At 34.7% G+C, this 17778-nt stretch overlaps 1 protein-coding gene across 8 annotated transcripts in view; it reads left to right on the top strand.

Annotated features, from left to right (window-relative positions):
* Positions 1-17778, top strand: part of LOC148950561 (protein turtle homolog B-like) — a 380785-nt gene that overhangs the window by 262719 nt on the left and 100288 nt on the right. For all 8 annotated transcript variants that reach the window (XM_089092492.1, XM_089092489.1, XM_089092493.1 and 5 more), the window contains exons 7-8: positions 229-372; positions 8183-8326. In XM_089092492.1, the coding sequence (XP_088948618.1) occupies positions 229-372; positions 8183-8326 (288 nt within the window). The remainder of the gene's footprint in view (positions 1-228; positions 373-8182; positions 8327-17778) is intronic.

Below are 17778 nucleotides of genomic sequence, written 5' to 3'. Positions count from 1 at the left end.
AAACACCTATCGTTAGACCATGGCTTCACCACTAGATACACACATACTTAAATTAACCCTAGTATGAGATTTTTTCGAAAGGGAGCGGGGGGGGGGGGGTAACCAGCCAGTTAGGAGTGGGAGGACTTAGTTCATTGATTATATTAATTTTATATACTGTTTGTTTTGTGAACTTGTTCAAATTAGTCTTCACATCGTTCATTTAAAAAATATCTTGTTTTATTTTAGGCAGTGCTGTAATAGTTGAGCCTCCAAGAAACCAAACTCGGATGGAAGGTGAAGAAGTAGAACTTCCTTGTGAAGCAAGGGGGCACCCTGGCAACTTCACCACAAGGTGGATTAAAGATGGGGTCCATATCTCCCAAATTCCAGGTAACAAAAATAAAAACCACTGGAGAAACTGCTGATTAAGAAATGAAAACAAACCGCTTTAATGGTTCTGTCATGAAGATGCAGTAAAGAAAAAAAAAATTATTCCGCTAGGGCAATGTGAAGCAGCCTTTGTTCAGATTTGTCGACTAAACTATTACTGTAGCAATGCTTCGAGTTTTTTTTTGCAATCTATTAAAGCTGTAGCTGTCAATCCTCAAAAATTTAAAAATACTATATCTCAAGAAGGGTTTTTTTCTAAAAAAAAAACAGGAAAAAAAAATGACAACTTGCTATTCAGATTACGCCGTGTTCTTAAAACCAACTTTATTTTCCAGTTCCTGATGCCAACCCAATGTTGTTATTTTTAAAATTTAACGTACCTACAAGCTGATCCTTTATTACTTTACCTTAAAGTATAAAACCTAACACAAGCTATGTCGTATTTCTAAAACTGCAGCAGGCACTCGGTAAAGGCTATATCGCATAGCGTCCTGTTTGATATTTCCTGTGTATATTGGATGGTAAAAGCAGTTTGATTTAATGATAGTCACCAAGTGATTGTCAAATAAATAGACTAATAATAATTACGAAACTGCAGTATTTGTGTTGCATTGTTATTTGTATTCTTTGTGTAACCACTTGCATAAAACAAATTTTCCTTTTCTGAAATTCATCAGAAACGAATAAAAGGTAGACCACTTAACACAGGTTCTCACCCCTCGTTTATGAAGAAGATGAATAGCTCTAAGGTTCTTCGTTGCAATTCGCTCTTCGTGATAGAGAAGAAATCCCCTAATAAAGAAAGTTTCAAGCCTGCTAGCGCTTCAGCTGAAAAGTTCAACTAAAATTTCCTGATTATCGTCTCCTTGGCTGTAGGTACCCTCTTATCAAATTTCATGTAAGCACAGACGCTTCGGTGCGGAAGGTTGGTGGGGATCAGAAGTTATGGACGCATTTGAAAAAACATCCACTCTGTTCTCTTGGCCCAAAATTACTTGCCCCGTAAGTTTGAAGCATATTGGAGGTCCGAGAAACAAATATGGTTCTGAAAATAATTTTCATGTCCCGTTGACCCTGTGTACTTGTCCAATTAATTTCAAGCCGGTAGGCGAAAAAAAGACATCCTTACCTTTACGCGGGTAAGTTAGTGATGAGAAGCGTTCTTGGACCAATTTTGTTCCTCCATTTTGCAGGAAATGCTTGCATGATTCCGCCTCGAACAGGGTGCAATCTGCATAATTTTCTGCTACAAGGGTGGTGGAGAGAGTGGAATGGGTTTTTGTAGGACCATAGGCTATATTCTTCCCTAAATCCATATAATTTTAATAAATTGGGCGTTTTTATTATTTAAACAGGGTGCAACATGCCCACCTTTCCACTAAAAGGTCGGAGGTAGAGAAGGTAAGGATGGAGAAACAAGGGAAACTCTTCTACTTTGACCATCTAATTGTAAAGCCAAAATTCTTGCGCGATTCAGGTTCAAATAAAATGCAACATGCTTATTGTTGTACAAAAGAACTGGAATTATAAGGAGCAAGTAGGAGGTGTTTGAGGGGCTTAGGGCTAAATTTGTGTCTCCATTAGTGCACACTAAAAATCCTTGCCCTACTCCACTTCAAACGAAGTGCAGCATGTTACCTTTCAACGAACAAGCTGGTAGGCAGAGAGGGAGGGGAGGTGGAAGGGCAAGGAATGCCTAGTTCTGTGCTAAAAAGTTGGCGGGGGTGTTGAAGGGGCCTATGATTCATTAATCACACTGATTAAAATTCCTTGTATTATTTCAGTATTTACAACATACAGTATGCCAACTCTTCTGCTAGAAAGTTGGCGGTGGGAAGGGCAAGGGGTCATTGGATGAGTTTCTTGGCCACTTTATGCCTCCACTAATCACGGATCCCTCCTTAGGGGCAAGCTAGTAAAGAGCGAACCCTTGCCCATAGTAAGCGGAACTTCAAAAACTATTTTGGAAATAAATAACTTTTAGGTGAGAAAGAGTCGCTATTTGAAGCTGATTTATGAATGTTTATTTCGATTATGTATCGGGATTTCGATTAATTTTAAATATAAAAGTTTATTGTGAAAATAAATTACCAAAAGACAGATAGTCTGAGCGAGAGGCAAAGCTGACATAACCCTTTTTTATATTCGTATAAAAATGATGTCACTTGGAAAATAAATTAAAATAAAACAATGAAAATAAAATCATGCGGAAAATTTGGAAAATGACGTAAAAAAACATAAAAAGGATATCAAATCGAAATGAAAATTACACCATTAGAATCTCCATAACCGAAAACCTCATTTTGGAGGATTGAAATCCCTCATCTTGAGCAACAAGGAAAATCCCTTTTTTGCACGGGACGATGGGAAGCAGTGATGTGTCCCCTTTTTTATTTTTATGCTTATTTTTTTCCGTTGCTGCTAGTGAGGCGCTGAAAAATCTGCAGCATAGTAAAAGGCGAGTCAATGCCCATAATTACTGAAAATTTTAAACATTTTTTAATGTAAAACTATTCTATTTCACAGTGATTCATGAATGGGAGCTATTATCCATGTTAAGCTTACATGTAAAAAGTAATGGCGAAACTGAATTTGTCTGAATTTTTGAAAGAGGCTGAAAATCCTCAAAAACCAGTGGCAAAATAAAAGTGCCCCGTTGAAATAACTATAGAATTAAAAGCCGTAACTAGGCGTTTTTTGTGTGTATTGTGTTTTTGGCACTGATAGTGGGGCAGTGAAACACTTTTAAGACTTTTTTAAGGGCTCATCTGAAAGCTAATGCTTAAATAAAGGTACTTTATATAAATTCGTCTTGATAGTACTGAAGCACAATGCAATTTTTCATAAGAATCTATGGTTGGTGTAATTTACGTGTTATTATATATAGGCTACAACGCTAGTCTATATGAAGTAAAAAACTGGCTGGTGGGAAAAAACTGCCATTCTTAGCAGATTCAGGAGTGGTTACTATTATTTCGTCCTAGTGAAGAGGAAAAGAACAAAAAAAGCTTGTGTTCTTTTGACGGAGTAGTATGATATCAAACAGTTTGTAGAAACGAACTGTCAGTAAGGAGCGAGCCGACTCAATAGTAACCGAAACTCTAAAAGACAGAATTTTGATGCAAATAGATAGATCAAAAAAATCAAATTTTTATGCTTATTTCAAATATATATCCCCTCCTCAACGCCTCGCTCTTTACGCTAAAGTTTGACTTTCTCACAACTCTATTTTTGTTAAACAATAAAAAACTTTGGCGTAAAGAGTTAGGCGTTGAGGAGGAGACAGCCCCTTTCAAATACGGAATAATTTATGTGGTAGGATCTTTCCACGAAGGAAGTTTTCATGGGGGAAGGGACATTGCTATGAAGGGGGCGCCAGATTTCCCAGCATTATTTAAAAAAAGATCAGAAATTATATATAAAAAAAAAACTAGTTTTTCAACTGAAAGTAAGGAGCAACATCAAAACTTAAAACGACAGTAAACATTACGTATATGATTGGGTTCACCCCCTAAACTTTTTTTTTTTTTTTTTTCATAAAAAGATCATGGTTACCGCAATAGTATTTCTGCAAAAAATAACAGGATTTCCTCAATAATGACATTCGTAACCCCTTTCCCTTCAAGACTGAGACCCTTGTCCTTGTTTTAGGAAAAATACGCCTCAGACTTTCTATTTTTAAGGCCCTTGTTTACCTTTCAACCATCATGGTAGCCCCTTAGGGGCAGCATAGTAAAAAAACGAACCTTAGCTTATAGTACCCTAAAGTTTAAAAAGTTGTTTGGAAATACCTGTCAAAAGAGCAAGAATCCCCATTTGAAGTTGATTCCGGAATGTTAATTATGATTTCGATTAATCTTAATAATAAAAGTTTTTTGTGAAAACAAAACTATGTGGGAATTTCGAAGAACATTCTTAGGCAACTTTTGATGGGTAGATTATCAGAATGTGAGCTATGATTTTGGCAATCGTTGACAGTAAATAAACATTGGACCAAGTATAAATGCTTATTGAAACTGCCAAAAACTATATATAAAATTTTTTTGAGTGCCAAGACACATGTCCCCATCGTGAGATACCGATCTGGCTCATACTCTTGGACAAACATTATCTTAAAGTTAACTCTTTGTTTCACGTATATTTCTAAAAGTACTTTTTATATGTAACTTGTGCTGGTACGCCTCTGATATTGCTGGCTATGTCCAATTACATCCTTATTATAATGGATAGATTTTACTTACAATATAAGGACATGCTATTATTTGCTGAGAATAACGTGATTCCAGTACATTGGTAAAATGTAAGTGACTTTTGCAAGTTTTATAAATAAATGTCGAATTTATTAAGCCGCTTTCACTAGAAAATTAACAACTTCAACCTTCAGCCATAGATTCATCAAACAGTTCGTGGTAACGAACTGTAATTAAGGAGACCCGGCTCAATGGTAACCGAAACTCTAGAAAACGGTATTTTGATACAAATTGATACATCAAAAGAATCAGATTTTAATGCTGATTTCAAATATATATATAACATATTCATATGATTTCAAATATATGTTAACATATAGTATTGGTCATTGGGAAGTATACAGACGTTTTCAGGGGGGATTTTTTCTGGTAGGTGGGGGATGGAGGGGGGTGGGTCGGGGGCTATATGAGAGAATTTTTCCATGAAGGAAGTTTTTTCCTGGGGAAATGAGGGATTTCCCATCATTATTAAAGAAAAAGATCAGAAATTAAATAAAAAAACAAGTTTTTCAACTGAAAGTAAGGAGCAACATCAAAACTTAAAACGAACAGAAAATATTACGTATATGATTGGGTTCACCCCCTAGTCAATACCCCGCTCTTTAAGCCAAAGATTTTTTAGTACTTTCATAAGAGCTATTTATTCTGATTAACGTCCTTTGTGATTAAGGGGTCATTTTTAAAGAATAGGGACAAAATTCAAACTTTAGCTCAAAGAGCAAGGTATTGACTAGGGGCGAACCCCCTAATATACGTATTAAAAATCTATGAATATGAAAGTTTGTTATGTAAGTTAATTCGTAAGTTACGTATATTTATTACTAATAAAAACTTTCTTAAATAAAATTAAACAAGTTAGGAGAAAGGCATTTAACCAAATAAAAGTAAAATTAATGTGTAAATTTTTTTATTTATTCGTGTACGGTGAGCTAAAATCAAAACCTGCGTTAATTCAAAAATGTTCAAAAATTAAATAAAAAAAACAAGTTTTTTTAAACTGAAAGTAAGGAACGACGTTAAAACTTAAAACGAACAGAAATTATCCCGTATATGAAAGGGGCTGTCCACTCCTCAACGCCTCGCTCTTTACGTTGAAGTTTGACTTTCTCACAACTCTATTTTTTTAAACAATAAAAAACTTTAGCGTAAAGAGCGAGGCGTTGAGGAGTGGATAGCCCCTTTCATATACGGGATAATTTCTGTTCGTTTTAAGTTTTAACGTCGTTCCTTACTTTCAGTTAAAAAAACTTGTTTTTATTACTTAATTAACAGCAAAGATCAGTATAAAAAAATACATGTACAATTGAGGGTTTATATGCTATACACGTTTGCAAACTACTCTCAATACTTTGTAAGTATTTGGATGCCACTCAGCTCAAAACAAAATTCCTGGCAGACCTCTGAGGGGGTCATATCCAGTGTTAATTAGAACATAGAGATAGAAAAAAGGATAGAGACTAGAGTCTTCTAGTTTTTGCTATCTTTTCCATTCCAAAAATTTTATTAACTCCAAATTAACGTGGAATTTTGACGATAAAATTTTGCAAAATCTGGCCTCTATTCTTTTTTCAAAATCTATGAAGTAGAAACTTCAGAAAAAGGGTAATATATGCTTTCGCCATACCTCAAATGTTTGTTTACTACGTTTTTTTTTATGTTGCAATAAAGCGAAAATAAGGTTTTTAAACTTCTTGTGGGAAAAAGCTTATAAAAAAAAAGAAAAAAAAAGAAAAAAAATGGAAGCGTTTCATGGGTAGCTAATTCTGAAAAAAAAAAAAAATGCTCACTGTTTTTGTTTCAGTATTTAATACACATAAATATAGTGAAGTAGTCATTGAGATAACAGGAACCCAATTCAAGGTTAGGGCAAAAGTTTTGGTGGTCCTGAATTAAAAAATAAATAAATAAAATTGCATGGAAAATACAAGAAGTTATATGACATTTCCTTTTAATTTGAAGGGACATGGACCTGAAGTCTCCCCCATGCGTACGCATTTGAGTTAGACCATTGAATCATTTTGTCCCGAATCATGGCCCATCTGTGGTACCTCCTAAAAAGTTACTATATTTCAGGAAATTCTCGCTGCGATTATCATCTGCTCTAGGAATCCTTCTCACTTCGTAACTTAGTTTTAAAATATGCTATACACCCTTGTTGGTTTCAACGAAATAATATCCAGGATGTCCACTGTAAAGTGTGGCAAGGCAAAATCGCGGAAACCCTGTACAAATGCGAATCATTCTTGCATTTTTGTCTTCCATAGTTGTAATTATAATACCAATATTATTGGGGGGCGTGCGGCACCCAATCAAGGATACTAATAATAAAATCAAGGATACATGCACTATACAGTGATTGATTTCCGATTAATAAAAAATGACTGTAACAGGGAGTGTGTAAAAATGTGGGGGGGGGGGGTAATTCACCCACAGTGAAAGTTTTTCAAGCAACTGACTTAGGTTACATTTACTTGAAAGTTTGTTTCTTTTCAGACCAGAATTGAGACTGGAGCCTAAATGTAAAACTTTTTCTCGGATTTATAAGCGATAGTCAAATGTTACGTAAAACCAAGGGCAAACAATAGCCTAAAGGTTAAAAAAGGAATACAAGTTGAGTATGCATATTTGTATTATCACTGTCTTTTCAGCTGATGTATGTCGTAGTTTCCCTTTTCTTTCATCTTATTCAGTTTTTGATCCATCGTTGACTAGTGACATAACTTAATCATTTCTTTACCTAGTAAAGAAGTAGGTCTTGTTGATTGAGGGTACCGAAGTAACCAATGTCCTATTTTTTTTTTCTCTATGGAGAAAACCATCGGATTATGTATTCACAAATGAAGAAATAATTTCATTTTTAATACTAGTCGTTATACTTTACCTACCTCCCCCGGTTTTTCTCGATCTTGCACTGTATTACAATGTATACGTTGCACGTAAAGACTGGATATCCGCTGTGACTGCACGTTTATGTATTGTCTGGAGTCCGGAGTCTTGTTTTGTGTGTCTCAACACAAAACAAGTTAGAGGTGTTGCATAATATCCCGAATTCCTCAATCTTGTTCAGCCAACTTTATCGATGTATATCGATATTTTGCATATATTTGCACCGATTTTTGTCAATAGGGTCTTAAAATTGGCATGTATCAATCTTTTTTCTGTATTATGCTGCAGCTAATTTCTACCGATAAGCAAAAATATAGAAGAACGTTGACGCTGCAATCTTTGAAGGGCATTAGTTTGCTTGCATAGTTTGCCTGGCCAGAAAACAATAATTTTTAAGGGAAGTACTGCGCTAAGAAGGACTATTTTTAACTTGAAACATACTGAAAGTAACCAGATATACATGATTAATTTTTCAAATCTGTTATGAATCACCTCTAAAAAATTACGTATTATTTTTGTGCCATTTCGTGAAGTTAAAAGTGGTTCGATTTCGATTTAAAAGGTGCTCGATCCGGTTTTTAGTTTCTGGGAAAAAACGAAAAGAATAATTATCCATTGCTTAAATATTTTATGCCTTGATACATATAAACTGTTTAGCTATCATACATCTTTAGGTCTTGACAGTCGAGCTAGTCAACGAAGAGATGGAAGTCTAATTTTATCTCCTATATCTGCTGAAGATCAGGGATTCTATGCTTGTGAAGTATCAAATGGAATTGGTGAGCCGCAGCTGGCGTCCGCCTTTCTAGAAGTGGTTTGTAAGTCAATGAATTAGTTATTTTATTAGAAGGTGATTTTCTGGTTTTGAAACAACAAAATTTCTGCAAGTCTAGCAGAAAAAATAATAATAAGTAATATTTAAAAAACTAGATAATTTCGACAGCAGAGAAAGAGTGCCAAAAAGGAAAGAGGTCCCTTCCATTTTGATTCCACTATATGCAGCTTACTGAGCATCAAGCCAAAACACCAATTAACGCTATGGTAAGCGATTTTCATGCATCATTCCTTCATTGAAAATAAAAAAATACCTCAACGCCTCGCTCTTTACGCTAAAGTTTTTCACTGTTTAAAAATAGAGTTGTGGGAAAGTGAAACTTCAGCGTCAAGAACGAGGCGTTGAGGAGGGGACAACCCCTTTCATATACGGAATAATTTCTATTCGTTTTAAGTTTTAAAGTCGTTCCGTACTGTCAGTTAAAAAAAACTTGTTTTTTTTTTATTTCAATTTTGAACGTTTTTGAATTAATGCAGGTTTTGATTTTGGCTCACCGTACATGAATAATTAAAACAAAATTTGCGTATTAATTTTACTTTTATTTGGTTAAATGGCTTTCTCGAAACTTGTTTAATTTTATTTACGAACGTTTTTATTAGTAATAAATATACGTAACTTACGTATCGAACTTGTATATTCATAGATTTTTAATACGTATATGAGGGTGTTCGCCTCCTAGTCAATACCTTGCTCTTTAAGCTAAAGTTCCAATTTTGTTCCAATTCTTTAAAAATGACCCTCAATCACAAAGGCCGTTAATTAGAATAATTAGCTCTTTTGAAAGTACTAACAAATCTTCGGCTTAAAGAGCGAGGTATTGAATAAGGGGTGAACCCAATCATATACGCAATATTTTCTGTTCGTTTTAAGTTTTGATGTTGCTCATTACTTTCAGTTGATAAACTTTTTTTTTATTTAATTTCTTATCTTTGTCTTTAATAATGATGGTAAATCCGGCGCCCCCTTCATAGCAATGTCCCTTCCCCATGAAAACTTCCTTCATGGAAAGATCCTCCCATATAACCCCTGACCCCCCCCCCCACCTACCCAAAAAATCCCCCTTGAAAACGTCTATATACTTCCCAATAACCAATGCTATATGTTAACATTGGGTAATGTTCATAACTTTCAGCCCTCCCCCCGGGGACTTCGGCGGACCAAGTCATCCTAAAAGACATAGTTTTCATATTTTCGACCATGTTGAACAAAATGGCTATCTCAAAATTTTGATCGGGTTACTTTGGGAAAAAAATGAGCGTGGGAGGGGGCATAGTTGCCCTCTATTTTTTTTCACTTTAAAGAGCTCTAAAACTTTTAATTTCCGTTCCAATGAGCCCTCCCACGATATTCTAGGACCACTGGGTCGATACGATCACCCCTGGAAAAAAAAAATAAAAAAAAAATAAACACGCATCCGTGATCTTTCTTCTGGCAAAAAATGCAAAATACCACATTTTTGTAGATAGGAGCTTGAAACCTCTACAGTATGGATGAAACTTATATATTTGAAATCAGTATAAAAATTTGATTTTTTTTATGTATCTATTGGTACCTAAATTCCGTTTTTTAGAGTTTCGGTTACCATTGAGCCGGGTCCCTCCTTACTTACAGTTCGTTACCACGAACTGTTTGATTACAATTAGAACATATTGTTTTACAAATTAATGTTCATGAAAGGAAAACCACATTTTGGGCTTTAACATGCTCTATTTTAAGACCAAGATCTTTACATCTTTGCAAAAAAACAAAACAAAAAAAACAGGCTTTTTATTGACGAAAATTTTTTGAAGCTGGTGATCGTGCTAGTCTGATTGATCTATGGAATAAATGTAGGTGTTGGAATCGCAGAATTAATTGCACACCTTCAAAATTTATTGTAATGTTTAATAATTCCATGGCATCACAGTTTTTTATAAAAGTTTTTTTTTTCTTTAATTATCAGGTACCATAGATAACAGTGTAGTACTGATTAACCCTTGTACCGAGACACCCGCCACTTCTCCCAACCTTGCCGGTTCAATTCTGTCTCTTTTTGCTGCAACGTTAAAGCTAAACGTAAGAAGTTTTGCACTTTCCTTTGATAACAAAGATCAATTTTTGATTTTCTAACAAGAACTTCTCTCTCAAATCTCGCTGGGGAATAGAAACGTGTATATCTTCTTTAGTCTCTGACATATTCTAAATTGTACAGAAGTATTTGAGTTTCACAGTAATATAGTACTGTATGTCAGATTCTCCACTGTAGATCCCAGTACTGCTAGATTTCCCCTTAATAAGGGAAAAAATAGCAGAACTTTCTGTTTACTTAGAAAGATGTTTGAGCCATTCAGAATTCCAAATCGATTAACTCCGTGAAACGAAGAGTGAAGAAAATTGGTGAAGAACATAGAGAACTGGTTTTAGTTAGAATGTACCAATCTTCTGGTTGGGAAATATCCAATAGGCTAAGATTGTCTTTAATTGTGTAAAATAAAAAAACAAGTTTTTTTTAACTGAAAGTAAGGAGCGACATTAAAACTTACAACGAACAGAAATTATTCCGTATATGAAAGGGGCTGTCACCTTCTCAACGCCTTGCTCTTTACGCTAAAGTTTTTTATTGTTTTCAAAAATAAAGTTCTGAAACAGAGTCAAACTTTAGTGTAAAGAGCGAGGCGTTGAGGAGGGGACAGCCCCTTTCATATACGGAATAATTTCTAGTGCTTTAAGTTTTAATGTCGCTCCTTACTTTCAGTTAAAAAAAAACTTGTTTCTTATTTATTTAATTTCTGAACGCTTTTAAATTAATGCAGGTTATGATTTTGGCTCACCGTACATGAATAATTAAAACAAAATTTGCTTATTAATTTTCCTTTTTTACCTAACTGGTTTTCTCGAAATTTTGTTCTGACGTAACTTACGAATTAACTTACGTAACGAATTTCTGTATTTGTATATTTTTATTACGTATATTAGGGAGTTCACCCCCTAGTCAATACCTCACTCTTTACGCTAAAGTTCGAATATCCAATAATTTAGGGGAGATGGTGTGAACCCATAACTATGGTTCTGGGTTTCTTTTATTTACTTTTGAGTAGTTTTCACTTAGATTATATTAACTAGTTGAACGCCAAGCTAACACTAAAGCATTCAGACACTTTTTTTTAACATGATCCTCGTTCAAATGGTTATGGCTTTGCTGAGTATGGCTATTATGGCCCAAGTCTATTTTGTTTATAAACGCTCAATTTAAGAGCTTCTTAAAATTTGAAGTCTATCCATTTGATTTATTAAACAGTTACTTAGTAAAATACACCAAGGGAATTATGAAAGCATGATCTAGATGATAAAAATTCATATAGTTGCGAGTAGAGGTCTAAAAAATGATACAAAGAAGTCATTTAGGCAGAATAGACTTGGGAGATTGCTAACAAGTTTTGGATATTTGGTTCGAGTTTGTCTTTCCTGGCAACCATAACTTATTGGGAAAAGATAGAATATTTAGGTCATACTGAGCATAGTTTTGAAAACAAGTTTAGATATAAAGGATGAAATAATTCCGAATAATAAATTAAGTTGTTCTCCACTTAAGCTGTGAACAATAAACCATACGATGTTTAATTATGAGAACTGAAAAAGGGGTGTGGAATATCAAATTAAAATTATTTTTTAGATACTAATGAGAAAAATGAAAATAATGTTTAAAACAAATTTAGATATTGAGGATGAACAATTCAAAGTAATAAATTGAGTCCATCTCCGCTGAAGTTGTGAAAAATTAGCCATAAGAGAATTTTATTATAAGAACTGAAAAAGGGGTGTGGACTTTATCAAATTAAAGATACGTTTTAGATACTAATGAGAAAAATGAGCATAGTGTTTAAAACAAATTTAGATATCTAGGATGAACAATTCAAAATGATCAATGAAGTCCTTCTTCCTGATGCCGTGATCAATGAAATATAAGAGTTTTTTTTTTTTTATGAGAACTGAAAAAAGGTGTGGGATACCGAAATAAGGATAATTTTCAGATGCAAATGGGAAAACTGGATACGGTGTTGAAAACAATTTAGACATCTAGGATGAATAGTCCAGATTAGTAAATGGTGTCCATCTTCACTGAAGCTGCGAACTATTAACCCTAAGAGGTTTCTATCGTAAAAGCCTAAGAACATGTATGGGATATCAAATTAAAGATGATTTTACAGATGCAAATGAGAATTTCGCCAGTGGAGAGCGGAAACCTTTTTATCTGTATTTTTCCAAACTTTTTTGGGAGAGCTGAAAATTTGAACAAAGATTCGAGTCTTTTGAAAGGGATGAAACCAAAAAAATGTCATGTGGGAGAATCGAATTGATTTCAATTTTTGTAGCCACATTAATATATCATTCACTTTTAGAACCCACGAACTTAGAGTATTCTAAGGGGTGTTAAGCTTGGGTGTAAAATGTGTCCAAAGATCCAAGTAATTCAAAAGTTTACAGGATGGGAAATTAATTTGCTTTTGTTTCATTTCAAATACGTGGCTGTTGCAAAATACTCGGCTATTGTTACAACCGAAATATTGGTTATTATTAGAAATTGGTCCTAAAAAAAATATATGTTTCTTCTTTGAAGCAGAATACTCGCATGTTTAGGCATTAAGTTCTTACAAAATCATCACTTTTATACAGCAATCCAAGTCCTGTTCCTGATATTAAACAAAAAATAAGAGTCCCTCAGTATTCCCAATTGGCCGCTCATGCAGGCCACTGGGGCCAATTCTTCTCCCATAGTGGTGGGGACTAAGTTATCAGCAAATAATAGGATCCATTCTGCATGTAAAAGACGACACAACCGCCGATGCTAGTAGCCGAGACAATATCGTAATGACACAGAGGCTTATCAGCCCACAGGGGCTTATCAGCCCCTGGGGCTTATCAAAACCCCTGTGGGCTTATCAGCCCACAGGGGATTTTGCTCAATTTTGATGACTGGCATAATCTCCCAAGGTCCTTGCGAGCCTCACAGTTCTTAGCAAAGATAAGGGCAGTGGCATGTTTAAGGGCTGTAAGCTCCCAGGACTACAGCTCATTTTGTGTAAAATTGTTTGAATCAATCAATTCATTCAATCAATAAACTCAACAAAATACACTTCAATATAAACTCCCCCGTAAGGCTCTATGGCCAGGAAAAAAACAGGGGAGAAACAAAAATGAAACAGATACATAAAAAACAAAAACATTTTCAACATCATACATTCACACCTTTAAGACACTCAACACAAGAGAGAGAAAAAAAAAGAAAAAAAAGAAAAGAAAAAAAAATCCCAAAATCAAAAACTAAGCAGGGGACTACCAAACAATCAATTTCTAAAACCAATAAATTTACGACAAGAACACTTCAGTATAGAACCCCCCGTAAGGTTCTATGGCCAGGAAAAAAAGGGGGAAAAACAGAAATGGCGTAAATACTAAAAAAAAAAAAAAAAGGTATTTTCAATATAATACATTTCAACCTTTCAAAGACTCAACACACACACACACACACATACACAAAAGCAAGAAGAGAAAAAAAAACAATAATTAAAAGACAAAAAAAGCGATTTTTATGAGAACCCCCCCCCCCAAATAAAAAAAAAATGTAGGAAAATCCAATAAATTAAACCTAAGTCCAAATATATGTTTGAAACCAAGCCACAACAAATATTATACAAACCCAGTACCCCTCACAACAAACGTTTCCAACCCAGGTTAGGGTCACCCGCCCCCCCCCTCGCAAAAAAAATTATAATAAAATTAAAAAAAATATATTTAAACATGAAAAATCAAGACATTAAAAAAATTCTTAAAATTCTTTTGAAAGTACCAAACGAGTGACATTCTTGAGCTGACTCAGGTAGGCTATTCCAAACGATATGACAAGCAGTTAATGGATTAAAGTCAGACCTCACCGATAGAGTAAATAAAATATTAATATTCCTTGAATTGCGAAGATTATGCGAAGACCTATCAGTGACGAAAGAAGGAATAGTTTGAAGGGCTGTGGGAATATCACCATGAATTTGATGCAAAGTGAAAGACGCGCACGAAAGAATGTAGAAAGACTGCAAATCAAGTAATAGGCTTGCTGGGTTAGTTGTAGAACAATTTGTTTCCTGTATAAGCCTTCTTGCCTTATCATATAACTTAGAAAGTGGTTTCAAAAAAGAAGTGAAAGTTGAGATTCATATTGTAGGGCAATTAGAGACGTAGGACTGAATAAGCAATCGAACAGAATTTTCAAAACTGATCCAGGGAAAATCTGTTTTAGCTTCCTCAGAATTCCAAGACTCCTTGAGATCTTCATATTAATTATTCCAATATGATACTTAAATGAAAGGTTTTCATTGAGAAGAATACCGAGAAATCGGACATATCGTTTCTTAGGTCTACGGAGAGAGCTCCTTGAAAGATGAATGTTAGTTAAGTCAGGGTATGCAAGATAAATAAGACAAAAAATGAAAAAACTTGACTTAGCAACATTTAGGGCAAGGAACTTTGCATCAAACCAAGGAACGACTCTCTCAAAAAGGTCAACTAATTTGGGAAGCATCTCAGACTCAGTTCCCACTACAGTACCAATAGTACTGTCATCAGCGAAAGCAACGAGAGTGTCCACATCCTGTGAAAACGATGGATTTTTTTTAGCATTGAAAGATTCAGGATGACATTGGCGACAGCAAACTGTAGGTTTTGATTTTTATACACAACTATAAGTCATTAACATATAAATCAAAAATAGAAACGGTCCAAGAACAGACCCTTGAGGAACACCAAACTCAACCTCAGACAAAAGCGGGAAAGGGAATCTACGGATATAGTTCTACCTGACAAATAGGAATCAAACCAAGAATGAGCCTGTCCTCTTACACCATTGTGTGATAGCTTATACAGCAGAATCTCATGAGTTGAGGAGTCAAAAGCTTTACGGACATTTAGGAATATAGCTGCAGGAATCAAACCAAAGAGTCAAGCGCTCTGTGAAGAAAATTTAAAAGAGTTACACACTCATGCTCCGTAGAATGTTTAGCTCGGAAGCCAAACTGAAAATCATGAAAAAATCTTGTAGCCTCTAGAAAAGTAAGTAGACCTGAAAGCATGGTCTTTAAAAAATTTTTGCTAAAAACAGACAGCAAAGATATAAGACGATAATTGGCTGGATCACTTCTTGGTCCACCTTTATATAAAATAATTACTCTAGCTCGCTTAAGAGAACTGGGGAAAATCCCATTTTCAAAAGAAAGATTTAAAAGTTTCGTCAATGGATAAATAACTGAAGGAAGAATGAACGATACTACCATAGCTGGAATACAGTCAGGGCCAGACGACGAAGAACCCTTCAAGCTATTTACAATCCTGGCTACTTCAACATCAGAAGCCGGATATAACACCATCGATTTGAGACAAGGCGGACCAAGATAAGATAAGATTTTTCTTCTCCAACTCCTTAGAAGACCAGGGGTCATCCATGGGTTAAGAGGAATAGATCTTTTTTACCTTGAAGTAGAGGGGGACAGAGCACATACGTCAAAAATGCATTCTTTCATAAGCTCACAGAAGGAACCAATGTTTGAACAAAAACCGTAACTCTCGTCGAAAATATTCCACATTCGCTCAGCTGAATGAGATCTAATATGATTAGACTTTTTCAGATTCAACCTGTAATAAGCCGAAGCAGATGCTGAAGTGTCCCTATTCAATGTTTTTTCGAGGATAAAATTGGAAAATACAGGAAAATGGTGTGAAATATCACTCACTGCAACAGAATTCCGGACCAAATTAAGAGACGAAAAAATGTTATCAATTAAAGACGCTGACGTATCAGTTACACGTGTCGGAATACAGGTTGTTGGTTCTTTCTTCCTTGTTGGACTGATTTTCTTCGGCTTGTAAACTGTTCTTGGGCTACCTATACTCTCATTTCTCGATACTATTACTTTCATTTCGTATTCTTATGTTCTGAGAGTGTGATATATTTTTAATGAACATGGCTCAAAAAGCTATTCAGTCGTCTCTTGGTAGATTTTATGTGTGTCATGCATATAATAGCCACTGGGGGGAAGGGCAATATTACAAATTGAACCGGGTGCTCAAATTGAATGCTTTGCTGCAGTCTTCAACCCTACCCGCTGCGACTCATATGGCCTTGTCTGCGTATTTATATTGCCTCCAGTGTAAATGAACCTATTCCATAAAAATAATTTCATAACCATATTGATCATAAACACTTTCTTAGATTTTATTTAATCTGTTTTTGTACTGTTGTATTCATATACGCAGCTTTTATTGGCCATATCTTTGAACTGCGGATCTTGAAACCTAAGAGATCTCTTTAAGTGAGTTAGATCTGAATAATAAGGTGAAAATGACTCTCATATTAATACTCCGTTGAGAACCAGAAATTATTGTTGAAACAATCAATACTCGAAAGGAACGAAATTCATTATTATGCTCACTAAAAATATTTTAAAGAAAGAAGGGCCGTATTTTATAATGTCACTACGCCCCTTTTCTCCATCTTTCCCAAAGAGTAGTATAAACCGAAATACCTTTCTCTCATCGAAAGATTTACGAACTGAAGCCTGTTGTCATCGATTCCCTTAGATAATAGCCAAAAGCAGATTTATATCTTTCAAGTGCCTTTCTACTTAAGTACACTTTAAAGAAATTCACAGCTAGCGATCAAACAACAAGTAAAAGCAAAAGTAGCATGATTTTTATTTTATGCTACGAAATGCTGGAAAAGTAAACAGGGATAATAAAAATAAAATGAACGCGTTTTAAAATTTATTACAGCTTGGTTGTAGATTGAAATCACGCAAGCTATTTGCCAACTAATTCTTGTACAGAATTGTAAATTCATTGATCACGAACATACTAGGTTGGCAGATAAATGATATAAGTTAACAAGAATGCATGCGGGATATAAGCTCTCTTTGATTAAAAACATTATTTATTAACTGTTCTGCTGTGTAAATTTATTTGATAACTTTATTTTTATCTCGTGTGTCTCAGGATAGCTACACGTAGTTGCATATTGGCATATATGTAAGTGAAAAGTGAAAGAAAGTAAGCTGCCTCCATACCAAATTGTTGAGTTGGTGGTACCATCCCTTTGGATCTACCACTAGCATTGTAATGGATATTTAAATAAGGGAAGCAAAAGAAATACAAAAGTTTAAATATAATGAAAATATATATACATTGGACAAATCCGTTGGATACTAACAAATATATTATAGCAGTTTTTAAGTTCTTTTTATTTACTTAAGGTTATTCTTTTTATAAAACTCTTTTACACCCCCTCCGCCTAAAAACCCAGGGGCTCTGAGAAAAAAATCAGTTGCATTTCAGCTCAGTAATTACTCAAAGCCGCGTTTTATTTAAGGAGTTTTGTTAAACAAAGTTTAAAAATCGTAATCCCATTAAAAAAAA

This window comes from Artemia sp. Qi Xiang Cuo, chromosome 7 (genome assembly GCF_049724085.1).
Source record: "Artemia sp. Qi Xiang Cuo chromosome 7, ASM4972408v1, whole genome shotgun sequence".
Classification (NCBI taxonomy): Eukaryota; Metazoa; Arthropoda; class Branchiopoda; order Anostraca; family Artemiidae; genus Artemia; species Artemia sp. Qi Xiang Cuo.
The sequence above is the reverse complement of the archived record's forward strand: the minus strand, read 5'-3'. Positions and strand labels throughout refer to the sequence as shown.